Source organism: Vipera ursinii (genome assembly GCF_947247035.1).
Source record: "Vipera ursinii genome assembly, chromosome: 2".
Lineage (NCBI taxonomy): Eukaryota > Metazoa > Chordata > Lepidosauria > Squamata > Viperidae > Vipera > Vipera ursinii.
Genome location: NC_139513.1, coordinates 98,113,523 through 98,139,396, shown reverse-complemented (window position 1 = coordinate 98,139,396; position 25,874 = coordinate 98,113,523). Strand labels below are relative to the sequence as shown.

At 36.3% G+C, this 25,874-nt stretch overlaps 1 protein-coding gene across 3 annotated transcripts in view; it reads left to right on the top strand.

Moving 5' to 3' along the window:
* CSNK1A1 (casein kinase 1 alpha 1) overlaps nucleotides 1-24,487 on the top strand; it is a 42,078-nt gene extending 17,591 nt beyond the window's left edge. The window contains exons 4-12 of one of the 3 annotated variants that reach the window (XM_083352966.1): nucleotides 398-496; nucleotides 2,569-2,652; nucleotides 7,876-8,015; nucleotides 9,955-10,033; nucleotides 11,198-11,272; nucleotides 12,442-12,548; nucleotides 13,376-13,488; nucleotides 21,239-23,779; nucleotides 24,081-24,487. In XM_083352966.1, the coding sequence (XP_083209092.1) occupies nucleotides 398-496; nucleotides 2,569-2,652; nucleotides 7,876-8,015; nucleotides 9,955-10,033; nucleotides 11,198-11,272; nucleotides 12,442-12,548; nucleotides 13,376-13,488; nucleotides 21,239-21,246 (705 nt within the window). In that variant the 3' untranslated portion in view covers nucleotides 21,247-23,779; nucleotides 24,081-24,487. Of the gene's footprint in view, nucleotides 1-397; nucleotides 497-2,568; nucleotides 2,653-7,875; nucleotides 8,016-9,954; nucleotides 10,034-11,197; nucleotides 11,273-12,441; nucleotides 12,549-13,375; nucleotides 13,525-21,238; nucleotides 23,780-24,080 lie in introns of all 3 variants that reach the window. The other 2 variants (XM_083352965.1, XM_083352967.1) reach the window with 2 other exon arrangements.
* The last annotated feature ends 1,387 nt before the right edge of the window (nucleotides 24,488-25,874 follow it).

Below are 25,874 nucleotides of genomic sequence, written 5' to 3'. Positions count from 1 at the left end.
GACATCTGATACAATTCTAGACAGATGGTTTTTGCAAGATGCCCAGAGTGAAAATAACTGATTTTGTGTGAAGACTGTTTTCCACAAGCAGGCATTAGGCTACCATATAGACACTCAGCCAGATGTTGAGGTGCACTGATCCTCTAATTTACTTAGGCAGTATGGTGATCTCCACTTTTAGGGGTGTTGATGATAGTTCCATAAGATAGTGTTCCTTTTCTCATTATCTGATAATGAAAAACATTTATTTACAAAACATTGAGTAGGTTCATTAACTGGTTTAGATTATTTTCAGGTAATAAGATTGATGCAAATATTTTTGAATTATAGGACAGATTATTATTAAAATCATACCTGAAATGCTTTTAAATTTGACCAATTTTCTTCTTGTTTACAGATGATCAGTAGAATTGAATATGTGCATACAAAGAATTTTATACACAGAGACATTAAACCAGATAACTTTCTAATGGGTATCGGACGTCACTGTAATAAGGTTAGTCTTAACACTTTTTTTGCATGAAAAAAGTTAAAATAAAATACAGTTTATTGAAAAGTTGTGCTGCTTGAGTTAGCTATGGTATTTTATCAAAAGACAAGATTTTCAGTCATACTCCTGCAAGAAAATCATATGATCTCTGCCTTTGTTCAGACCTTAGTTAAGCAAATCAGTATGTTATATAACCTATCTTTCTTTGCATACTCAAGTTGCTTCTATTAAATATCCTATTATTCAAAATCAATGAATTACAGTAGCACAGCTTGCCATAAACTGATTTTTATTGTTTGCTGTATTTATTAGCATGTTGGAGTCTTGACTTCCAGTTACCTAGATTTTTAATTGGGTAGAATCAACTTCTAAAGAAATATTGGTTTGTAACACTGTAGTTTAGTTTATTCAACTGTGTCCTGTGCATTCACAAGCCTGTGGAAGTTCAGAATGCAGTTTATGGGTAGGTATAGGTTAACATTTGCTTCTAGAATTTTAATATTTCATTGAATTTTAAGTGTGGGTAGAAGGGGTTGGTAGAAATTGAGCTGGAAATGCATGTTTTCTTTTGAAACTTTTGATTGGAAATATTCTTGGCTAGCTTGCGAGAGTAATCTGCTATCCTGTACATTGAGCTCGAGCAGACAGGCAGCATTGGCAATGCATTTAAGCATGCTGTTAAATAGAAATTCTTAAGTTTGGGGAAATGTATGTGAAATGAATCTATATTGGCAGCAACATTCCCATACAGATTGGTTCTTCATAAGCCATCAGTGTTTACCTTTTTGATATTTTTAGCTATAAAATGTTACCTTTGTTTGCCTGTATGAATGCCAACTTGGAGCCATTACTTTAGAGCAAAATCAAACCAACAACCACCTGTTGAATTCTGCTTTAAAGGCGTTCAGTGAAGCATTAAACAACTTTGGGGAGTTGGGGTGAAAAGAAATTGCAAAAGTCAAATTTAGTCAGTCCTATTTCTATTGAACTTTATCTCTAAATTTCATATTCTTGTTTCTTTAATGCAGTCCTTTAATTTTCTGACAAGAACTGGAAGTATAACTAGAAAAAAAATATAAACCAGTCTTGATTTGATATTTCTTCTCTTTTTGGGCCATTTCTCCATATTCTTTGACAGTTATAGTGAGCTGGCATTGCAACACATTATTTTTTTTCTTGTGATATGAAAATGTGGTCTGAAAAATATTGTGCTTTGTTAAGTGACTTTATTAGAGTCACATTGGATGATGTAAAAAAGGACCACATTTTTCAGTCTAATAGCCATTTAAATAGAGTGACAAGCATTAAATTTTAGACACTTGTTCGATATTACAAGTAATCCTATACATACGATTATAACCCTCTTTGTTTAATCCACACAGAATTTAAAGCTTTAAAAGTGTGAAATCAGCAGTTCCTTTAAATATTGATATGGTTTAAACTTTTCTTCCTTTAGCAAAAATTCAGATGAATTTTGTATCACATAGCCATTGTTTTAAGACACAGTGTTTACAGTTGGTGAGGCTGTTTTGTTAATCATGTTCCAATAAATTATGTTCATAATAAACTAAAATATAGACAATAAAATTGGAATGCTTTATTTCTAAACATTTATTTTAAAATGTTATGTGTTAGGAATTGTCTTACTCCTAATATAAGGTCTTCTTTGAGCCTCTCCTACAAGAAGCCCTGCATGCTTATGAAAGTGAACTTAAGGTGACTAAATGCCTTCTACCTCTTCCTTACTGAAGATTTATTTCCCACATGTTGTTTGGGGGAAGGGCAGCATATATGTAAACGCCAAAAATTCCTTTTTGTTAAGCCAAATATTGCCATTGCTATCCCTGTTCAAGGCAGTGTCATTTTCAAGTGGCATGCTCAAGTTTATCTTGCCACATCTAAATTTTTTCCTGTGTCACATGATCTCCTTTGGAAAACTGTAGTGCTTGGTGGAAGAAGGATGGCATTTGGCTACCCTATTCTTTCTCTAACGCCTCGGTGTTGCCTGTCTGCGCCAGCCATTGTTGCAATGTAAGCAATACTGTTTGATGCACTGCCACCCTCTATTGTTTGTTCAGTGTTTAGAATCTCCAGTGGGGAAGAGGAAAAGAAGCATGACTGTTAGTACTTCTCAGGACCCATCTTTCTCAGGATTAAACCAGGTCTGAAACTGTCTCTATTCCAACCTCAATCCCAACTCATACGCGTTTTTGTTTTATTTCGGAAAACATGTAGACTTGCAAAAAGCACCTTATGTTGGCATTATTCAGACATACTTGGCAAACATGTAACATTACTAAGCGCCTCTCTTGATAAAAGGTTCTTCTTTTTTCCCATGTTAATATGATTAAGGATAACTCTCCGAACTTTGCATTAATCCTAGAAGAGTAGCTCTGTCTTCTGAAATATGACGAGGATGTAGAACGTATTGTGAAGGGTTAGAAATGCCTACGTGTGCATGGTCTGGTAGTAGGTCTTGATGAGATTTGTTTCCCTCTTCATTAATATGATTACTATGTTTGGAGAAAAATGCATTTTGGATGGGGAGAATCAAGACCTACTATACTTTTTCCAAAGAACATGCTTTGTTTCCAGCAGTAAATTTTAATAGAACTTTTTAGTATAGGTCAAGTAACTAAGGTAATTGTATCTTATTAAAAATTTACCATATTTTAGTTGATGAATTCTTAGCACCTTAAACAGCTGTCTATTTACTAAACATGAATTTTATAATAATACTTTGGGCCCATGAATTTAGAAATGTGGCAATTGGAATAGTTTTCATTATATGCAGCGTTCTTTTATGCTATATTGTGGCTCAAATTACGGTATCTGTTTAATTTATAACATTGGAACTTGTTCAAAATTCAATATAGCCCCAGGGTGGGTTTTAGGATTTCATAATATACAGTGGGACAAAAAAGTATTTAGTCAGCCACCAATTGTGCAAGTTCTCCCACTTAAAAAGATGAGAGAGGCCTGTAATTTTTATCATAGGTATACCTCAACTATGAGAGACAAAATGGGGGGAAAGAATCCAGGAAATCACATTGTAGGATTTCTAATGAATTTATTTGCAAATTATGGTGGAAAATAAATATTTGGTCAATAACAAAAGTTCATCTCAATACTTTGTTATATACCCTTTGTTGGCAATGACAGAGGTCAAACGTTTTCTGTAAGTCTTCACAAGGTTTGCACACACTGTTGCTGGTATTTTGGCCCATTCCTCCATGCAGATCTCCTCTAGAGCAGTGATGTTTTGGGGCTGTCGCTGGGCAACACGGACTTTCAACTCCCTCCAAAGGTTTTCTATGGGGTTGAGATCTGGAGACTGGCTAGGCCACCCCAGAACCTTGAAATGCTTCTTACGAAGCCACTCCTTCGTTGCCCGGGCGGTGTGTTTGGGATCATTGTCATGCTGAAAGACCCAGCCACGTTTCATCTTCAATGCCCTTGCTGATGGAAGGAGGTTTTCACTCAAAATCTCACGATACATGGCCCCATTCATTCTTTCCTTTACATGGATCAGTCGTCCTGGTCCCTTTGCAGAAAAACAGCCCCAAAGCATGATGTTTCCACCCCCATGCTTCACAGTAGGTATGGTGTTCTTTGGATGCAACTTAGCATTCTTTCTCCTCCAAACACGACGAGTTGAGTTTTTACCAAAAAGTTCTACTTTGGTTTCATCTGACCATATGACATTCTCCCAATCCTGTTTTGGATCATCCAAATGCTCTCTAGCAAACTACAGACGGGCCCGGACATGTATTGGCTTAAGCAGGGGGACACGTCTGGCACTGCAGGATTTGAGTCACTGGCGGCGTAGTGTGTTACTGATGGTAGCCTTTCTTACTTTGGTCCCAGCTCTCTGCAGGTCATTCACTAGGTCCCCCCGTGTGGTTCTGGGATTTTTGCTCACTGTTCTTGTGATCATTTTGACCCCACGGGGTGAGATCTTGCGTGGAGCCCCAGAACGAGGGAGATTATCAGTGGTCTTGTATGTCTTCCATTTTCTAATAATTGCTCCCACAGTTGATTTCTTCACACCAAGCTGCTTGCCTATTGCAAATTCACTCTTCCCAGCATGGTGCAGGTCTACAATTTTGTTTCTGGTGTCCTTCGACAGCTCTTTGGTCTTGGCCATAGTGGAGTTTGGAGTGTGACTGTTTGAGGTTGTGGACTGGTGTCTTTTATACTGATAACAAGTTCAACCAGGTGCCATTCATACAGGTAATGAGTGGAGGAGAGAGGAGCCTCTTGAAGAAGAGGTTACAGGTCTGTGAGAGCCAGAAATCTTGCTTGTTTGTAGGTGACCAAATACTTATTTTACCGAGGAATATACAAATTAATTCATTAGAAATCCTACAATGTGATTTCCTGGATTCTTTCCCCCCATTTTGTCTCTCATAGTTGAGGTATACCTATGATGAAAATTACAGGCCTCTCTCATCTTTTTAAGTGGGAGAACTTGCACAATTGGTGGCTGACTAAATACTTTTTTGTCCCACTGTAGCTTTCTGCAGAGGAGGAGAATGTTAGGAGACTGATCTCAATTGTCACAGGAGTTGGTTACTTACAGAAAAACAAGAGATTAAACAAGTCAGCTGTTTAAACTGGGTTGCTTAATCATGGTTTATTTTCATGCACGATCATTAGTTTGTATTTAATAAAATGTATTTGTGAACAATTGAAACAAGTGAATTTTTTTTTAAAAAAAAATAAAGTTGGCTGAAATCCTTTATTGAATGGATATCGGGGCGGGGGGGGGGAAGAGAAGGGTAAATATGGAGACTCATTGAGTTATTCAGAACCATTTGGCTCGATCAGGTCGTGCCAGAAATGTTTTAGTATAACATAATAATTGGGCCAGTGTGAAGACTGTGTCCTATGCTAATTAAGAGAAAGTGACACTTCTTGTTCTAAAATTGATTTACCTAAATATAAAGTAGATCTATTTTGTGCGATGAAGAACAATATCCTTTTTGTGTTAAAACGTGCTGCACTGGAGAATAGAAAAGTACAAATAAGAACCTTTATCCCAGCAGAAGCAGCAGAAGTACCTTGCCAATTTCAGATTGCAATCATTGAGTTTCCCTTCCCGGTCCATCATTCCAGTTCTGACTAGATTTCCTGAATTACCCTGAAACTAAATCAACAAGAGTCATGCAGGCTTTCATGAGGGGAGAGTAAATTAGGAAGATTTGAAGACAATAGCTTGGGGAAGTATGGTTTATTAGGTGAATAGTATTTATCTAATCTCAAAAGTAATGTGCTCACTTCTCAACCAAAGCAATTTAAGAGGGAGTGTTGTTATGTTGCTAGGTAACTTTGCTTCCTAGCATTTTTCCCAGTAATGAAGCATGGCTTTGGTGTTTTGAGATTGTAAGAATATATTAGCATAGAAGAGTTACATGACAGAGTTCTTTCCTTGCCGTTATCTGCCCTTAACCATTAAATCAAATACTTAACACAGTTGAAATCTGATAAATTCAACTTTTAAAAACTTGATGCCATAGCATTCCAAAATGGCTTTTATATAATGTTTTAAAATACTCTGTTAGTGAAGGTGTATTGCAGATGATCTGAAACATTTCAAAACTCTTTAAAAAAAATAGCCATTCTTGTTCATCTGGAGTAATTATTTTGCCTCAGTGCTTTATAAGAGTGTGGCCTACCTATATCTTCCACTTGTCCAAATCAGAGAGAAAAAGAAAATAAATTCTGAAAATTATAAAATTAATGTCAACTACTTTTATAATACTTTAAAAAACATAATCTCTTTCCTGCCTTGTGCTAGTAAAGGAAATACTAATTAATCTACTAATATTTCAACTTTATAAGGTTTACTTATTTGAATCAACTAGGTATTCTGTGTTTTGTCATCAGGTCATCAATCACAGATGGTTAAATATCATCCATCTACATTCACCTATAACATAAACACAAGTGTTCAGTTAACTTTAAATCAGGAGTCAACAGTATTACGCCTGCAACACACTAGGATAGCACTCACTGATCTTTTAAGATTGAGCAAAATCTCTTGGGATATCCAAATCAGTTTGAGATCTAACTTTCAAAATCTATTTTTAAAAATTAGTTCTGTTAGCAAAATGTTAGTGTGTGATGATGCCTGTTGACCCTGCTTTAAATACTGTCTCTTGCTCTCTCATTGAGTCTAAACTTCTTGAACATGGCAAATTGTAAAAGCCCAACAACTATTTCTTTATATACTTGGTTGCTTATTAAATAAGCTTATAGTAAAATGTCACTTAAAGGCACTAGTAACCTGAACATCCATTAAATGATTGCTTTCAAATGTTTTCTAAAATTTAGTCAATTATTTTATGCTTTTATTTTAGAAAACTCCTTTTTCCCCCCCCCCCTCTCTCTCTCTCTTTAAAATCTTTTTTTCTGTATTGCCTGGTAGAAATTTGGCAAAAAAAATGTACAGGAATTACTAGGAGTTTTAGCACACTTCCTAAAATGGACTAGATCAGGGGTAGGCAACCTCGGCTCTTTTATGACTCATGGACTTCAACTCCCAGAATTCCTGAGTCAGCTATGCTGACTCAGGAATTCTGGGAGTTGAAGTCCATGAGTCATAAAAGAGCCGAGGTTGCCTATCCCTGGACTAGACTAAACTCTTAAAAATTGTTTTATTTCCTTATGCTAGTCTTAGTTTTGTACAAAACAAAATTGATAGTTTTTTTAATTAGACAACTTTATTTCTTATATATTTAATTTGCCACATATAACAACTCCCAGATTATTTGCAACTGAACATTTTAGCTAAATTTGATGGTACTTCAATTAATAAAATAAATTATCTTGTGTCAATTTGATTGTGAATTCAACTGTTTAGATATTCTTTGAATATGAAAGAATGCTTCAGCATAGTGGGGGAAAATTATAGCAAGTGGCAGAAAAGCAAAATTACTTGAGAAATTACAACAGTTTCATAAAATTGGCCCCTTTCCCTTTTTTGTCACATATATAATATGAAAATATTAAATTTATGTGGCCTAGCTTTATTCAATTATTTGTTTTAGAATATTTTAATTTTCTCCAGTCCTTACAATCTCTTTAGTGGCATGTCAATATATAGAACATCCATAAGAAAGGAATACAATCAATAGCTTTTGCAGTGAAACTCACTTTGAATAATTTTATTTGTTTTTTTCCTAAGATGAGAAAGGTTAGGTCCATTTTATATTTTATTTTTCAAGTAATAATGAAGAGTTGTGATTTTGTTTCCCTTGCCTTTAAATATGATTGAATTTAATTTTGTTGATCTCAGTTATCTATTAGGCATATACTTAAAAGTTCTGATGATCTTTCCAAGTGCCATCTGGAAATTTGAATCTATTTTATCTATTTTAAAGTTATTCCTTATTGACTTTGGGTTGGCCAAAAAGTACCGGGACAACAGAACAAGGCAACACATACCATATAGAGAAGACAAAAATCTCACTGGTACAGCTAGATATGCAAGCATTAATGCACATCTTGGCATTGAACAGAGGTAAGTGTCCAAGCAATTACTGTAAACTCTAGAAATTTCTGGGTTGTTTCTAATTGTCAGAGAAAGATGCTGAGATTATAATTTAGTAACAGTGGGAAGACCACACATTTCCTACTTGTGCCATAATATTTGGGATCTTGAATAGTTATGTTATGACTAAAAATTAATTTAAATGTTCTTACAGTAGAGCAAATATTTGCGTTGTGTAGCTGGAAGACACCAAAATATCTATGACAAATACATTTTTATCTGTCCATCTTATACCTATGTGTTGCCTTAACAAGTAAAGTCATTTGATGTAACTAACAGCAGAGTGAATATCCGACATAAAACCATCCTTAGGTGTTTCCTACAAAACTCTAGTGTTAAATAAAAGCGGAAACACTTTGCAACAGAAATAGCAAATGTTGTCAAGTTAAAATTATTTCTTAAAGACCTTAAAACTTAAAATATTTCTTTGTTCTTACCCTCCTAAGAGATTGCTGTTTTTAAAATAATTATTTTGGTGCATATAGTAGTAGTTTATATCTAATAAGATTTTAATCCCTGAAATATAGTACTCCAGCTGAAGTAAACTTTTTCCTTAACAAACCAAGCATTTTCATACACATTTCATAATGTGAATCATAATTTATCAATAATGCCTTTTCCTTCATTTTGTGATAGTTTGTAATTTTTTAATTGTGTTCAACTTCTTTTAACATGGTACTATTCAACTGGTATATTGGACTTAACATGTTTTCTGATGCCTTTGTTGGCATAATACCGGTGATATCAGTCATCAAACATAAAAGTTACATTATTTCTGGAATCAGTTTTTTTATCATAAAGTTTCAAAGTTCACAGTTAAATTTAACTTTTGAATGTTTTCAGTTATATTTTGTGTAGAATAAGAATCAGAATAGTTCATAACTGTTTTGCTGTTAGTGCTTTGCTTTTATGTGTACACAGTTTTCGTGCTTCCATGATCTCACTATTATATTAGGAGGGCAATTCGGAAATAAACCTCTGTTTGGTTACCAATGACAGACACTCGCAGATACAGAACTTTCATTATACACATCAGAAAACTACACCGTTACATTACTTTTTGACATAATCGCCATTCAAATTGAGGCACTTGTCATAGCGTCTTACAAGGTTTGAAATTTCTTAATATGTGCTAGATGCACACTGCTAGATGCACCCAAGAACTTTTGAAGCAGTTCCGTTGGGATGTTTTTGATCACCCCTTCTATAGCCCTAATTTGCCACCGAGCAACTACTGCTAAGGAATTTCAAACCTTGTAAGACGCTGACAAGTGTCTCAATCTGAATGACAATTATGTGGAAAAGTAATGTAACATTGCAGTTTCTAATGTGTATAATAAAAGTTCTGAATCTGTGAGTGTCTGTCATTGATAACCAAACGAAGATTTATTTCCGAATTGCTCTCGTATTATCAAGATCGATATGGGGCTGAATGGAGCTCGTGTAGCTTGCTTTATGCACAGTTCTTGACCAAATGATTGGCAAATAAGGGGAAATGATTTCAGCAGTCATTAAAATCAAAATTAATATTTGCTTTTGCATATAAATATGTATATTACAAAAATTCCTTGATGATTATTTTATTCTCTCAATACTTCGTCCTAAGATAAGATAAAATTAGGAATTTAAAATTTGATAAGGAGAAAAATAGCAAAATCAAAACTTGGAAATGCCAGGAAAACTTGTATGCGGTTTGCTAAAATTTGTATTGCTATATCATCTCTAAGGAAAACAAGAAATAACAAATGCATGATTATAGTTTTCCAAATAAGTTTGGTAAATCTTATTTATTACTGTTGTATATCAGTATATTGCACATTTTACTGACAGTTCATGTTCATACCCTGTTGAGGCCTGAGAAATGACGCTATTCAATTTATGAATAAGCATATAAAACTTTTTCCCTCAGTCGTCGTGATGATATGGAGTCATTAGGATATGTATTGATGTACTTTAACAGAACCAGCCTTCCGTGGCAAGGATTAAAGGTATGTTAAAAACTTCATAGAGAGATGTAAAAGACCATACTAAAATATTGGATGGACAAGCATAATATTGTATATTTGTAATTCAGATGCTATGAAATAGATAGAATGTCTGGCATGATATGCCACATGCATAAGTATAAACAGAATATGGTCTAGGCTGCTTCTTATCTCTTCTCCCCCCACCCCCCAGTGTTTATTTCTGCCAAATATTTTACAGTTAAAACATCCTCAGAGAAAGACATTAGGGATAAGATAGCCTTAAAGCAGAGCTCCCCAACCTTTCTGGCTTGGTGGCCTGGAAGGAAAGGGAGGAGCAAGGAAATGTATGGGTGTGTGCACAGTGGCGCTAGCATACATGTGCATACACAAGCAGGCAGCATGCTCCTGTGGCATCATGCTGGCGCACGCACAAATGGGCCACCGGGGCTTACATGTATGCGCAAATGGGCCGCTAGTGCCTGCATGATGCTGGTGGCATGCATGCACAAATGGGGCTTCTAGTGCCCGCATGGTGGCACTACCATGAGTGGGGGAGGCTGGTGGCCAAGGCCACGGCTCAGTACCGGCCGTGGACCATAGGTTGGGGACCCTTGCCTTAAAGGACAATGTGCAGTTTGAATAATGATTCAGAGAGGTTATTGGAAAGTGCCCTATCCAAAGAACTTTTATCTTGAGGCCTTGCTCAAAGTACTGCAGCCTCTCCATCTTCAGGATTGTGGATAGGGATTTAAAAAATGAGAGATATACACGCATAGGCGCACATTCATTTACACTCATTGACATAATGTACAAATGTGTGTGAGAGATAGAAATATATTGGTACTTTCGCAAGAGGTTATATAATTCAGATGATGATTTTGAGTATATTGTAATTTGTGCTAGAAATGTTAAGCTATTCACTTGCAATCTAATACCAAGAACTTTATGAGATTTCTATATTTACTCAAAATCTGACTGTCTAGGAAAAACGTTAGAAGCAGCCATATAATATAATCCTGTCATGGGCTAACTAGGCTGCAGTAATTGACACTCTGTAGCTTTAAAACGTATAAGAAAGATTTTTATTTTCTTTGTAGTGAATCCTGGAACTTGGCAATTTCCTTTAGACCTGTGATAATAAAAAAGTAGCATTGTTCCATTTATATTTATCCATATTTTTTACAGGCTGCAACAAAGAAGCAGAAATATGAAAAGATTAGTGAAAAGAAGATGTCTACTCCTGTTGAAATTTTGTGTAAGGTACAAACTCTTTTTTAAAAAAATTGTCTTTGATAATCAGTCATATTTTATTTTGAAAATAAGCCAATGATTTTGGGAGGTATAGTGCTCTGTTCTGGGCCCAGTGCTTTTCAACATCTTCATCAATGATTTGGATGAGGGGATAGATGGAGAACTGATCAAATTTGCAGGCGACACCAGGCTGGCAGGAATAGTCAACACTCCAGAAGACAGGCTTAAGATATAAAAGGATCTTGAGAGACTTGAACGTTGGGTGCTATCTAACAAAATGAAATTCAATGGTGAAAAAAGTAAGGTTCTACATTTAGGCAAGAAAAACTAAATGCACGGATACAGTGTAGGTGGGTACCTTGCTCAACAATAGTAACTGTGAGAAGGATCTCAAGAGTTTTAGTAGACAATCACTTAAATATGAGCCAGCAGTGTGCTGCAGCTGCCAAAAAAGCCATCCAGTGCTAGGCTGCATTAACAGAGGGATAAAATCAAGATCACGTAAGCTGTTAATACCACTTTACAATGCCTTGGTAAGGCCACACTTGGAATACTGCGTCCAGTTTTGGTCACCATGATGTAAAAAAGATGTTGAAACTCTAGAGAGAGTACAGAGAAGAGCAACAAAGATGATTAGGGGACTGGAGGCTAAAACATATAAAGAACGGTTGCTGGAATTGGGTATGTCTAGTCTAATGAAGAGAAGGACGAGGGGTAATGTGATAGCAGTGTTCTAATATCTCAGGGGCTGCCACAAAGAAAAGGGAGTCAAGCTATTCTCCAAAGCACCTTAAGGCAGGACAAGAAGCAAGGGATGGAAATTAATCAAAGAGAGAAGCAACCTAGAACTAAGGAGAAATTTCCTGATAGAACAATTAAGCAGTGGAAAAACCTGCCTCCAGGAGTTGTGAATACTCCAACACTGAAATTTTTAACACAAGACTGGACAACCATTTGTCTGAATTGATATAGGGTTTCCTGCCTGAGCAGGGGGTAGGAGTAGATGATCTCCAAGGTCCCTTCCAACTGTATTATTATTTTTGTTATCAATCTATCTTTTAGTGTCACTTTTTCTTTCCTTTTTCTGTTACTTTCCATTTTCCTAAAAAAGAATTTCTAGATATAAAAATTGTGGGAAATCTGCCTCTAAATTCTGCTTGGATTTCTTTTGTTCACAGGGATTTCCTGCAGAATTTGCAATGTATCTGAACTACTGCCGTGGCCTGCGCTTTGAAGAAGCTCCTGATTATATGTATCTGAGGCAGCTATTCCGTATCCTTTTCAGGTTGGTCTTGTAGGATACCTTGGTTAGCTTGGCTAGATAACACTCTGTTGTTCCAGAAGTTGGACTGAAAATATATGTAAAAGAAATTTGAATATACTAGAAATAGACTTCATTGGGAAGAAGTTCTTTCCTGATCCTGTATCAAAATGATTTTGTGTCTGGGTAGCCCACCCCTCATTGCATTGTGATGTCTGTTTTGTGATTGGCTATATTGGTCAGATCGGCCAGAGTACATACAGTCAGACCTAAGCAAGCTGAATTCTGTAACAACCATTTTAGGAAGTATTTTCTTTGGTCCACAAAGGTTGGTTATATCATAATTCAGTCAACTCAACATAAACAGTACTTGAAATTAGTACTGTACTGTAACTTGTTAGTGAATCTATTTTTTTTTCAGTGCTTGAATTTGCTCAAAATTAACATTAACCGCAGAGGAGGTTAAAGTGAGTGATCAAGTTCACAATAGCCTTACATGGTCATTTGCAGAATTGCAGACGTTTATCCGTGCTCTTAGTGCAGGGTTCAACTAAAAAAAGAGAAGTGGGGATAATGATTAATATTTCCCTTTCCCCTATGAAGCAATTTGAAGGGCTTTACACTTTACGCATGGGACTCTTTCAACTTGAGCCAAAGCTTCTAAAGAATTACCCGAGGACTTTGAAAGTTGCTGCAAGCAGATTTTAATTATTAACCACAGCACTGCATAATGTTCAATGTTTTACAAAATGTCTCATTTTGAATGCCAGTGAAACCTGCTTATTCGACAGCAATTCAAGCATGGCATTTTTGTGGTGGTTTTCTTACTTTTTAAATTTTACCCTCTGTAGGACCCTGAATCATCAATACGACTACACATTTGACTGGACAATGTTAAAGCAGAAAGCCGCACAGCAGGCAGCCTCTTCCAGTGGGCAGGGGCAGCAAACCCAAACCCCCACAGGCAAGCAAACTGACAAATCCAAGAATAACCTGAAAGGTTAGTAGCCAAGAACCAAGTGACGTTACAGACCAAAAATGATAAACACTAATTTGGATCCTGCTGGTGATACGATACGTGTTAGCTCAAGGAGGTCATTAAAAACATTTATTTGGCTATTTAGTATTTAAAAAACGGACGTCCTTGGAAGATTTGACTACTAACTTTAAACCAAGTGTCCTTGTTTTCATATCATTTCTTTGGGTATGTTGGGTCATTTTAACCACTGCATCTTCTGCTCCCTCATTAACCCCTCTTCAAAATAAGCTGGCTTGGTGTTGGGAACATAGTATGATCCAAAAATCTGGGCCTAACATTTTAAGGAAGAACTTTTCTATTACTTTTTGTACTGGGCCGGTTTAGATGCGGCTTTGGTGTGGGTTTCTTTGGAGGCAAAAACAAAACAAAAAAAAAACCCAAGAGGTAAATGTTTTCTTTGAATATATTCTCTCTCCCACACATAAACAACATCAATTTTATTATTTCAATAGTAACGTGCTATTGTGAGCCACAGACAATCTTAGGAGGCAGCATGTACATTATTATATAATTAAGTAAAATTAGGGTGCTTCTTAAAAAAAAATAGGACATAGCTTCAGCATGATGATAGTCTGTATTCTCTGAATATCGTAACAGTACATCAGGGAGACGAGAGTTCTGATGTTCATGCACAAACATAGTCAAACCTTTCTCACCCCTCCCCCTCAGTAAAATACAAGAAAGGCAATGATCAGAGGATGTAGGAGGGTGGGTTAAATTTAGACAGAATACATCAAATATATGGATATACAGTATAAGGGGTAAGGGAGAGAAATGGAAAGTAAATTCGACTGAAATTACCCCCACGTTCCGGGAGGGGGATCTGTTTCTAATTTTAATTATAGCTCTGTTTGAGATTTATTGACAAAATAATAAAAGAAAGAACTTTCTACGGCAGCAGGCAGCAAATGGATCACATTTGGGAATATGTTAATTATGTTTCTATATCTGTAAATAAGATGGGCAAGCACACAAAATGCAAACAATGTAACAAAGAAATGCAAGCCCTGAGTGTCCACATGAAATGCTACCCGAAGCTGAAAATAACTGAAAGCAAAAAGAGTCAAGCCTGCACATGCAAGATCTTCAGGTCAGTAAATACTTGTCATAATTTTTCAAAATTGGGATTGTTTACTTTTCTCTTGTTTTGTGGTTGGTTTAAATTTTTGAATTATGTATAAATAAAACCAATCAGTATTTCCATTTTTTATTTAGTTGAAATAAAAAGATAGATATTTCTTTTATAAGGACACATTATTAGGGTATGTAACAAAGAATATTATTAAAAGATCACAGTACTAATGATGCTTTTTTTTATTTAGGAGAATCTATACAGGACTCTGATAACTGACTACACACACCATTTTCAGTCATATCATCAGCGCCTACCGTTTTAGAATTACCTGATTAATAATGTTTCAATTACATAAATTATGTCAAGAAAAAAAAAGACGTTTAGCTGGAAAAAGAAGAATAAAAGTCTACTATCTACAAATAGGCATAGATAAATTTATGATAATAGATTGTAGCAAGTGCAGCAAAGTCTTTCTTAACCATGAGGACATGTTGATACAATATAATCTCTTCGGCAGGATACAGTCTATCAGAGCAAAACAAAGATCATAAAGAAATTACTGGATAAAATGTATAAGAAGAAAATAGAAAAGTATGCAAATAATCTAGAAGGAACCATTGTTGGTTGAACTGTGTGATCATATTCACGATAATCCAATCAGTAAGGATTGTTTCCTAACTGAAATTACTGAGTCATCAGTAAATGTGTATCTTATTGATTGCTTGCAAGAATTCCAAACTGTAAAAAATATTTTTATTAAAAGGCTAATGTGATGCAATGATATTAGGATGAGAAGAAATACAGAAATCAAGAAGACCAAAACCAATAAAATACCACTACACTGCTTAGTGTAATATCCTTCAAGCTGTTCCAGAAGTACGGATAATGATGCTGAAATTGCAAGACATATCTACTGTACAATTATAATTTGGCAACAGCTGTTCTGCAAGCAAGAAGACTTGATTCTACCACAAGCCGTTCAATAATTCTAATTAGTAAAATATTGAGCAGTATACAAATGGTGTCCTAATGCCTCCTGAACAAAATTAAGGAAAGTAGAGATTGAAAAATTGTAGCCAATTTTTTAAAAAGATGAAGCTAAAACAAACCTACAAATGTGCAATCGCTCTTGAGTCTATTCCCATAGCTCTTTGAACTAAGTGCAAGAAAATTGTTGTTTTATTTCAGCTGTTTTGTTGAAGTGTGAAAGGAATTGACAAGATTTTAAATTAAAATTTCCAGTGACGAGGTTAAATGCAGACATTAACATGAAGTATTTCCAGCTCAGTTTCTTGTCATTATTTTCAGTATTCAATATAGGATAAATTTTTTAAAGGAAGAATTGGTTATGACAGGGATAGCCAGCAATAACCCTTGAAAATATACAATTATACTTAATTTCATGCCTAGTCAGACCAATTTAAGGAACATTTTTTCTTTAAACGTTTTAAAAGTAATACGCCTGCATTTGATTTCAGACTATTGAAATGATAATCCAGTTATCTAATAATAGTATCCTCTTTCTCTGAACTTTTAAAGAACTCTTTTCTTTGCATTCATTCTAAATTCAGAAGTAATTTGGGATTTGAAAAGAGGAAAGGTTTTTCCCCAGTTTACGAATCAGAGTTGAAGAATATGTTTTCACTTGGTTGAAATTCTCTATTCTACTTTTAAAGCAGCATTTTATGTGTATAGCTAACTGTTCAGAGATGTGTTACTTAAATATTGTTTGAATATATTGAAAACCAGACTAAAACAAGTTAATTGATCTCACCTAAGTTGTTATAGTGATAGCAGATATTCTCCTGGTAGATTATGACAAAAAAACTCCTCTCAGTTGCCATGAATTAATCAAGAAACCTCTAGGAGTGCATGAAATGGGGAAAGAGAGTACTTAATTGTTAATGGGATAGAATCATATGGATAGAGGTGAAGAGAAGGAAGAAATGTGTTTCCACCAGTGGAGTTGCAAACGAAAGGGGATCGTGTACGGCAGGGGTGTCAAACTGCCGGCCCATGGGCCGGTTTCATTATACTGAAGCCATGCCCACCCCATTGCCGGCAATGCAAAAAGAGTCAGGTCACGTGACGCGGTGAGTTTGACACGTGTGATGTAGGGGAAGAAGATTATATTGCAGCAGGAAGACACAGGCTGGAGTTGGAGACTGATTGAGATCATCTTAGGTAGGAGAAAGTGTTAACGGTACGTAAAACGAGTATTACAATATTTATATATTGTAATGAAAGTGCATGTAGCCCTTGATTTATGACCACAATTGAGCTTGGAATTTCGGTCATAAGTCACTGCAGTCATTAAGCATGGCACTCGTGTGATTGCCTTTCTCTGAGGTCTTATATCATACTGCCTCAGGAAATGTAGGAGGCCTGGTGTCCCGTTCCCCCCCCCCCAATGCAAGACTGAAAGTATTGATCGGCTAGGCCCACCACAGTGTGGATCCTCCCCCTGTACCACCCTTTTCTCTCACCTCGCTTCATTCTGTACATGGGTCCTATTCTCATGATTCAGAAGGTTCATTCTCCAAATTGTGCAATTTGGAGAAGGAGTCTTCCAAGCCAGAGGTCCCCAACCTTTTGGGCACCAGGGGCTGGTTCCGTAAAGAGAGGTTTTTCCGTGGGCCTGAGGGGGTGTGGTTTTGTGTGCTGCCTGCATCCTGTGGATGGGGCTTTGCTTGTTCAGATCGGTTGCTGGCATGCTGCGGCCCGGACCTGGTCCATGGACCGGGATTTGGGGACCCCTGTTCCAAGCCATCCTAAGAATGATGGCGTTCACTAGTGTTTTCCAAAGAGGGGAATGCTAGTGAGGCTGGCGTTCTGAAAGACTGAACCTCAGCATTTTGAGACTTATATTAAGTTACATATTTCGCCACTCAAACTGTATCAATCCGTCTTTTATATATCCCAGTTCATACTGGGGTTTTTTTTAATGCCATTTTTGGTTTGTTTTGGTGAACAAAATGCCAGTAATGCACCAGAAAATATGGGTGTTTTCAGTAGATTGTGTTGCTTGATGTCTATATGTTAAAAGGACAAATTACATTTCTTGTTGTTTAATGTTATGCACACATTTAGACTTTGGTTATTGCAGAGGCAGGAAGAAAACCCCATTGGAATTTTGAACTAGGGCAGATAATATGACAGTACAACATAAAGGAATTCTGATAATAGGAATAATAGAACAGAGTTATATTAAAAGCTTTCTTTTAATTTACAAATGCTACTTCAGTGGGTAATTTAGGCTTTTTGCTTATTTAGAAATTGTTCATCCAAGGGTCAGAAAACAGGTGGGAGACGAAAAAGGCTGTACACTACATGACTGAGAATTGCTAACTAAAAATGTTGGAACAACATTGTAATACTGTAGTCCACTTGAAATAGTTAATTTAAAAGCCTTAATTTTCTTTATAGTATCTCTATACATATGATATACCTGGATGGCACAGGCAGTCCTCAAGTTACAACCACAATTGAGCACTAAATTTCTGTTGCTGAGCGAGACAGTGAATTTTGCCCCATTTTACAACCTTTCTTGCCACAGTTATTAAGTGTATCACCACAGTTGTTAAGTGAATCTGGCTTCCCCATTGACTTTGCTTGTCAGAAGGTCACAAAAGCTGGAGCCTGGTGCTGATTCTGGCGCTTCCGCTGAGCCCTGACAGCCGCAAAGAAGTGTTGATCCTGGAGCTTCCACTGAGCCCTGACAGCCCTGCAGCTCCAGCCATCTCTCGCTCAGGCTTGTGCGGTGCTGCCATCGGTTCAGTTCATTCCCTTCCCCCGCTACCACTTTTCTAGGATGGTCACGTACCACCTGCCAGGTGCCAATGTACCACAGATAGTAGCCGTACCACTAGTTGAAAAGCCCTGCCCTAGATACAGTGTGTTTATTATTTTCTATATGTGATAACCAGCTTAAGTTATTGGAAAGTGTCTAACTCATATCTGTGTTTGTGGTTAGAGAATCCTGGGCTGGTATGAAGTCTCTATTTCAAATACTTCTCAGTCAATGTGATCAGATGGGTTGGATGGGCGTGGTGCTTAAAAGTTTACTCGTTCTCTCTATCTTTTTTATGCTTTCTCTTCTTTTTAAACTGTGAGCCCCCCAAAGTCAACCTCTAAATTTTACAGATAAAATTAAATTAAATCCTCCAATTATAAAGAGGTAAAAGCTGATAAAAATACCTTTTCTTAGAGACCAGGACTCAACAGAAAAAGACTAGAGACAGGTAATTTATTTCTGCATGAGTCTGAAAAAACAAGCTTCTTCCTTGTCTTTTTCAAAGTCTTCACAGTCCTGATATGCATTATAAACCAGAACGTTCTTTAAAAAATCACTCTTAAAAGTATCATCTAACATTTCTTTATTAAACACTTTTTGCCAGGCCAGTCAATAAACATTCAGTTTAATAGACACAGGGAAGAAGAGATGTCAGTTTTAGTTGAATGTCTGTTAGTATTACATAGAAAAGAATAACTACCATTTTGAAAGGATGGAAAAAAATTGTAATGTATCATCCAAGGCAACATTGTAGAGTGGAAGATACAGATATAATGAATTGCTCCCATAATTCCAGTAAAAGGTCCAAAGATGCTTTCATCCATGCCTGCTGCTTTAGCCATTGAGGTTGCAACTCTTTAACAAAAGATACTACAACCATTTTACACCATAATTTTATTTATTTATTTGAACCTGGAAGCAAAGTAACCTTTTTCTCCATGTAATTTTCTTAACCTTTCCTACCTTTCCATTTCTTGAACCACATTATTCATGATTTTAATGTTTCTCCTTCAATAGTAGAAATGAAAGATTTCCTGTAATATCACAGCAGTGCAGTCCAAATGTTGATTGCAGGCTTTTGGATGGAAAGTAACAAATTATATACTTGCAGAGAATGTAGTTACATATTACTCTTGGCAGCCTTAACAGAATTGATATTTTGAAAGACTTCATTCTTTCTTAGAAAATTGAAACAATTATAATAAATTTGGCTAATTTTGTGTTAATTTGTCTGATACAGTGCTTTGAACCGTGTAACAGTAACATTCTTGTAATTTTTAAGCAACAGCATTAAATGGTGATGGGATTTGTTTAAAAGATTATTAAGGCTGTTATTTTGGAACTAATTAAGCAAATGAAGTAACTCACCTCAATTATACACAACTTAAAATATAACTGAATCACGTACTAGAGGAGGAATTCTAGTAAAATGGGTTGTTACTCAAACAATTTCTGTAGGTAACAAAATTGTCATCTTGCTGGGAATAGCTAGATAATGCTATAAGTAGACAGAAAAATAAACCCTTGTTCACTCTAACTGTAACCAGGTCATTTTAATACTGACTGCTAAGCAAATAAATCAGTTGGGCAACTTTTCAGCTGATCACAGTCTTTCAACACAAACTATTATGTATACCGCTTTGAGTTGTACAAATAAATAGAGATAAATCTTAAAAGAATTTAAAGAAGGAAAATTTTGTGTAGTCTATCTCCTATATTTGCCAATTTGTAAAGACAAGTACTGTGCTTTTACAATTTTGAGTATATAGAAGATGTAGCCATTTCCATGTATGCACAATGTGTATTGAAAATAAACACATACAAACAAACAGCCTACGGGGCAACGTTATACTGTTATCTGTGAATCTTAGTCTTACACTATCAACTTACATGTATTTGAACCTCCGAACTTTCCGTCGCGGCCTGAAGACCCACCTATTTGAAATGGCTGGTCTGGCCTGACGGGGGATTATAGGTTTCAATTTGTCGTTTTAGATTCGTATTATTGTTTTTAATCTGGGCATGGGTTTAATCTTTTTTTTAATTTTTGTATTGTCTTTTTTATATATGCCCTGTGAACCGCCCTGAGTCCCTACCAAGGAGAAGGGCGGTATACAAATTAAATAAAACTGAAACTGAAACTGAAACTGATTTTGGGCTGTAAATGTTAATTTATTTTATGAGGGCAACTTCAGATGATAGAACTAATATGCGGTGTAAGCTGGTTTAGTTTATCATTTTTCTGATGTACATTATGTAATGCATCTGAAATAGTTCATTTAAAAAGCCTTTTAGGAAAATGTATTAGGAAAATGTATTATGTCTTCTGTTCACATAGGAGACATGTGAAAAATCTGTTTTTAAATATTTAAACCATAACTTGGATCAGTTTGGGATGCAGTATTTGAAACTGGCAATATGCAAAGTTGTTTTTATTTATTTAAGCCAGAAGGATCTTCAACTAAAAATACTTAAATGGCTTGCAGCCTGAGCATAATTGGATCTTCCATGGCATTTGATACTGCTGCTGAATTAAGAGTGTTGACTTGTCAAAAAAGCTGGTGGCTGGGTTGGTTTTCTCTGTAAAGTAGGGTTCTTGCATGTTTTTCTCTTGGTACACAAGTGGGACAATCAATCTTGGGGGCACTACTGTCAGTAATTGAATAAAGCTTTTATCAAGTGAAAGATCAGCCTAACTTAGAAAAATAGTGTTTTTCCCTAATGAAATCATAATAGTCTCTTTTTATGATTTTCCACTCAATTGGCTGGCTATTTCCAAATATCAAAGTGTTTTGTTTGTTTTCCAGGTTTTTGAGCATGAAGAAGAAAACAGATGAGGCAGAGCTGAATGGAGCAGGATGTATCACCTCCCAAATCCTAGAAATCTTAGTTCATAAATACACATACCAGTGGTTGTGGGCAACCATCTACTTGATGTAAAGAACTTGCTTTCAGTATAAACTGGCTCTGGGCAGCACCATTGATGCTGCATCTCTGAGTTGTAGCAGCTGTAATTGTGAATATTACTGAGATAGTTGAACATGGTGTCCAGTTTTCTATTGCATTTTTTCAAGTGGAAAAATTAACCGAGTGGTTGACACACAAGTGGTGGAGAGAATTGTGCATATGCCAATTTTTGTAACCTTTTTACTTTGAACTACACTGCTTATGAGATCTCATTATTTTGGAAGAATGGCATGAACAAGTCTTCAGAACAGTTGCGATAATTGTAAATGCTCACAATTGTGCACTCCTTCTGGGTATTCCTCCCTGATTCTGAAAATTATACACTTAAAACATTCTTAAAATTGCTGGTAACTTGAGTGATGTAACAAGCCAGCTATTGTGGTAGTAACCAAAGATTCCAGTTTTAAGCATATGAAAGACTGCCTGCTTTTACCTGTGCATAGAAATAACAGCATCTAAAGTGAAGACTTAAGAGAAATTTAGCGACTACTAGATTATCTTTAGGACTTTGCATTAACTCTATAATGTTATTGGTATAAAAGGAGAAACAGCATATTTGTCACAAATTTAGTTAACATTTTCCAACTGAAACTGTATGTAAAAGTTGCTTAGATAAATGTAATCACCGTAAACATCTAGATGATCTGGGATTTTGTTTTTATTTTGAAATGGGAACATTTTTGTTTACAAGTTCATTAAAAACTAAACTGTTCCTGTAAGGATTTTTTTTAATTTGCCTTGATATTTTGCAAACTAAATTAGACACCACCTTTTTAAAAAAATCGCAGTTACAATACCATTTGTTAAAGCAACAGTCCTGTTTCTTAATCACTTTAGATCTAGTGTTGTAACTCTTCCTCACTTTTGTTTTTAAATAAATTTTGTATTTGTTTTCCTGAAGGGGAGGGGCACTCTTGCATTTTTATAATCTGTTGCATTGATACCCAGTCTGCTGTAACGAGATCAGATGAAAATAAAGGAATCTTTTCAGACCCATTGCAACAGCTTACAAATCCTGCCATAACTTTGCATTGGCTAGACTGTTTATTTTTGCAGATTTAAAGTGAAAGTGTATGAAGGGTATTAAAAAGGAAGAATTTTCTTTCGAGTTCCTGTGACACAAATATGACAGGTTTACTGTTGGTCTCAGGCAGCCTCTCACATTGGTTACTGGTTACTGCCTTTTCACTCCAATCCAGCTGAAAAATATTCTTACTGCTGGTGATTCATATAACAGTGTAACTTATTCCTTTATAGCATGTCAGAATAAATTTTAAAAGTTGTCTGAAAATGCTGCCAGATGCCTATTGTGTACATGATTTTTTATGACTTGCAGACCTCTTCTGTGTTTTACCAGGTTATATCCCAGTTCATATTTTAATGAGACATTGAAGGTCCCTTAACTCCTTTTCCACAAAGTGAATACCTATATTTTATAGTACTGTCATTCGAGCATGGATACTTGAAGGACATTAAGATATAGAGTGTGCAAATAAGGACTATTTGGATATGCTTTGCGCAGTTATGCTCAGGTATTTTTCTTTCTTGGAAACAAAACTATACTGGGTCTTAGAAATTTCCCAAAACTCATTCAGGTTTTATGATTCTTATGAATGTAAGTTTCATTTTCTTTAACAACTGAAAACTGTACAAATGATAGTGAAGGATGGAAATAATAAGTTGCTTATATACAGTCAGGTCCAGAAATATTGGGACATCGACACAATTCTAACATCTTTGGCTCTATACACCACCACAATGGATTTGGAATGAAACAAACACAATGTGCTTTAACTGCAGACTGTCAGCTTTAACTTGAGGGTATTTACATCCAACTCAGGTGAACGGTGTAGGAATTACAACAGTTGGCATATGTGCCTCCCACTTGGTAAGGGACCAATAGTAATGGGACAATTGGCTTCTCAGCTGTTCCATGGCCAGGTGTGTGATATTCCGTCATTACCCCAATTACAATGTGCAGATAAAAGGCCCAGAGTTCATTTCAAGTGTGCTATTTGCATTTGGAATCTTGCTGTCAACTCTCAAGATGAGATCCAAAGAGCTGTCGCTCAGTGAAGCAAGCCATCATTAGGCTGAAGAAACAAAACAAACCCATCAGAGAGATAGCAAGAACATTAGGTGTGGCCAAAACAACTGTTTAGAACATTCTCAAAAAGAAGGAACGCACCAGGGAGCTCAGCAACACGAAAAGACCTGGGAGACCATGGAAAACAACTGGTGGATGACCGAAGAATTCTTTCCCTGGTGAAGAAAACACCCTTCACAACAGTTGGCCAGATCAAGAACACTCTCCGGGAGGTAGGTGTATGTGTGTCAAAGTCAACAATCAAGAGAAGACTTCACCAGAGTGAATACAGAGGGTTATTTATTTATTTATTTTAATTCCATTTATATTCCGCCCTTCTCCGAAGACTCAGGGCGGCTTACAAGCTTAGCAGTGGCCTTCATTCTATGTATATGCCTGCTTATTAGGGCTTTCACACACCCCAAGCGGCATTATTATAAAGTCAGCTTATTGCCCCCAACAATCTGGGTCCTCATTTTACCTACCTCAGAAGGATGGAAGGCTGAATCAACCTTGAGCCTGGTGGGATGCGAACCTGCACTAATTGCAGGCAGCTGGTGTTACTTAAGGAGGCATTAGCCCACTGCTCCACCAAGGCTCACCACAAGATGTAAACCATTGGTGAGCCTCAAAAACAGGAAGGCCAGATTAGAATTTGCCAAACGACATCTAAAAAAGCCTTCACAGTTCTGGAACAACATCCTATGGACAGATGAGACCAAGATCAACTTGTACCAGAGTGATGGGAAGAGAAGAGTATGGAGAAGGAAAGGAACTGCTCATGATCCTAAGCATACCACCTCATCAGTGAAGCATGGTGGTGGTAGTGTCATGGCGTGGGCATGTATGGCTGCCAATGGAACTGGTTCTCTTGTATTTATTGATGATGTGACTGCTGACAAAAGCAGCAGGATGAAGTCTGACGTGTTTTGGGCAATATCTGCTCACATTCAGCCAAATGCTACAGAACTCATTGGACGGTGCTTCACAGTGCAGATGGACAATGACCCAAAGCATACTGCAAAAGCAACCAAAGAGTTTATGAAGGGACAGAAGTGGAATGTTATGCAATGGCCAAGTCAATCACCTGACCTGAATCCCATTGAGCATGCATTTCACTTGCTGAAGACAAAACTGAAGGGAAAATGCCCCAAGAACAAGCAGGAACTGAAGATAGTTGCAGTAGAGGCCTGGCAGAGCAGCACCAGGGATGAAACCCAGCATCTGGTGATGTCTATGCGTTCCAGACTTCAGGTTGTGATTGACTGCAAAGGATTTGCAACCAAGTGTTAAAAAGGGAAAGTTTGATTTATGATTATTATTCTGTCCCATTACCATTGGTCCCTTACCAAGTGGGAGGCACATATGCCAACTATTGTAATTCCTACACCGTTCACCTGAATTTTTAATTTTTTTTATTTTAATTCCATTTATATCCCGCCCTTCTCCGAAGACTTAGGGCGGCTTACAAGCTTAGCAGTAATTGGATGTAAATACCCTCACATTAAAGCTGACAGTCTGCAGTTAAAGCACATTGTGTTTGTTTCATTCCAAATCCATTGTGGTGGTGTATAGAGCCAAAGATGTTAGAATTGTGTCGATGTCCTAATATTTCTGGACCTGACTGTATGTATTTAAGTCCTACTAATGGAAGCTGAGACACATGTAAATATATTCAGCTATGTAAAAGCAGAACTTCACATTTTTATAGTAGTTAAGTTCCTTTCAGGGAGAATATACTTAGGTTATTAAGATGCTGTATAAACATTTCATTGTCAATATAGTATGAAACAGCAAATAGCAAAATGCACACATAACTAAACAAAATGGATTTTGCCTGTGGATTTTGCACTGATGAATTACTAACTTGAAAATGATCAGATGGATTAATATTTGATATTATTAAGGAACTTTTAAATTAATATTGACCAAAACAATAGTTACAAGAGAATGATGGGGGGGACAATGTCTGCTGATTTTTTGGGCAGGTTATTTCTTAGTCATTCCTTCTCAATATCAGGAGTAATAAGGTCTAATCTTATAATAGTTAAAGATTAATATTTGAAAGGGATAGCTGATTTAATTGGCTCAATGTTGCTTTGCTTTTTTTCCTTTTACTGAATATACTGAAGAGTTAAATATGCTAATAAAACTTGATTCAGAGACCTAATGTTAGTTCTCTAATTGCTATCAAGTCACTAGTTGTCTTTAATCATGACCAGTAAGTATTGAATGTAAAGACTAACATTCAAAATACTGGTTGGGTTTTAGTTACAGGTTACATACTACAGGGAGTGCAGAATTATTAGGCAAATGAGTATTTTGACCACATCATCCTCTTTATGCATGTTGTCTTACTCCAAGCTGTATAGGCTCGAAAGCCTACTACC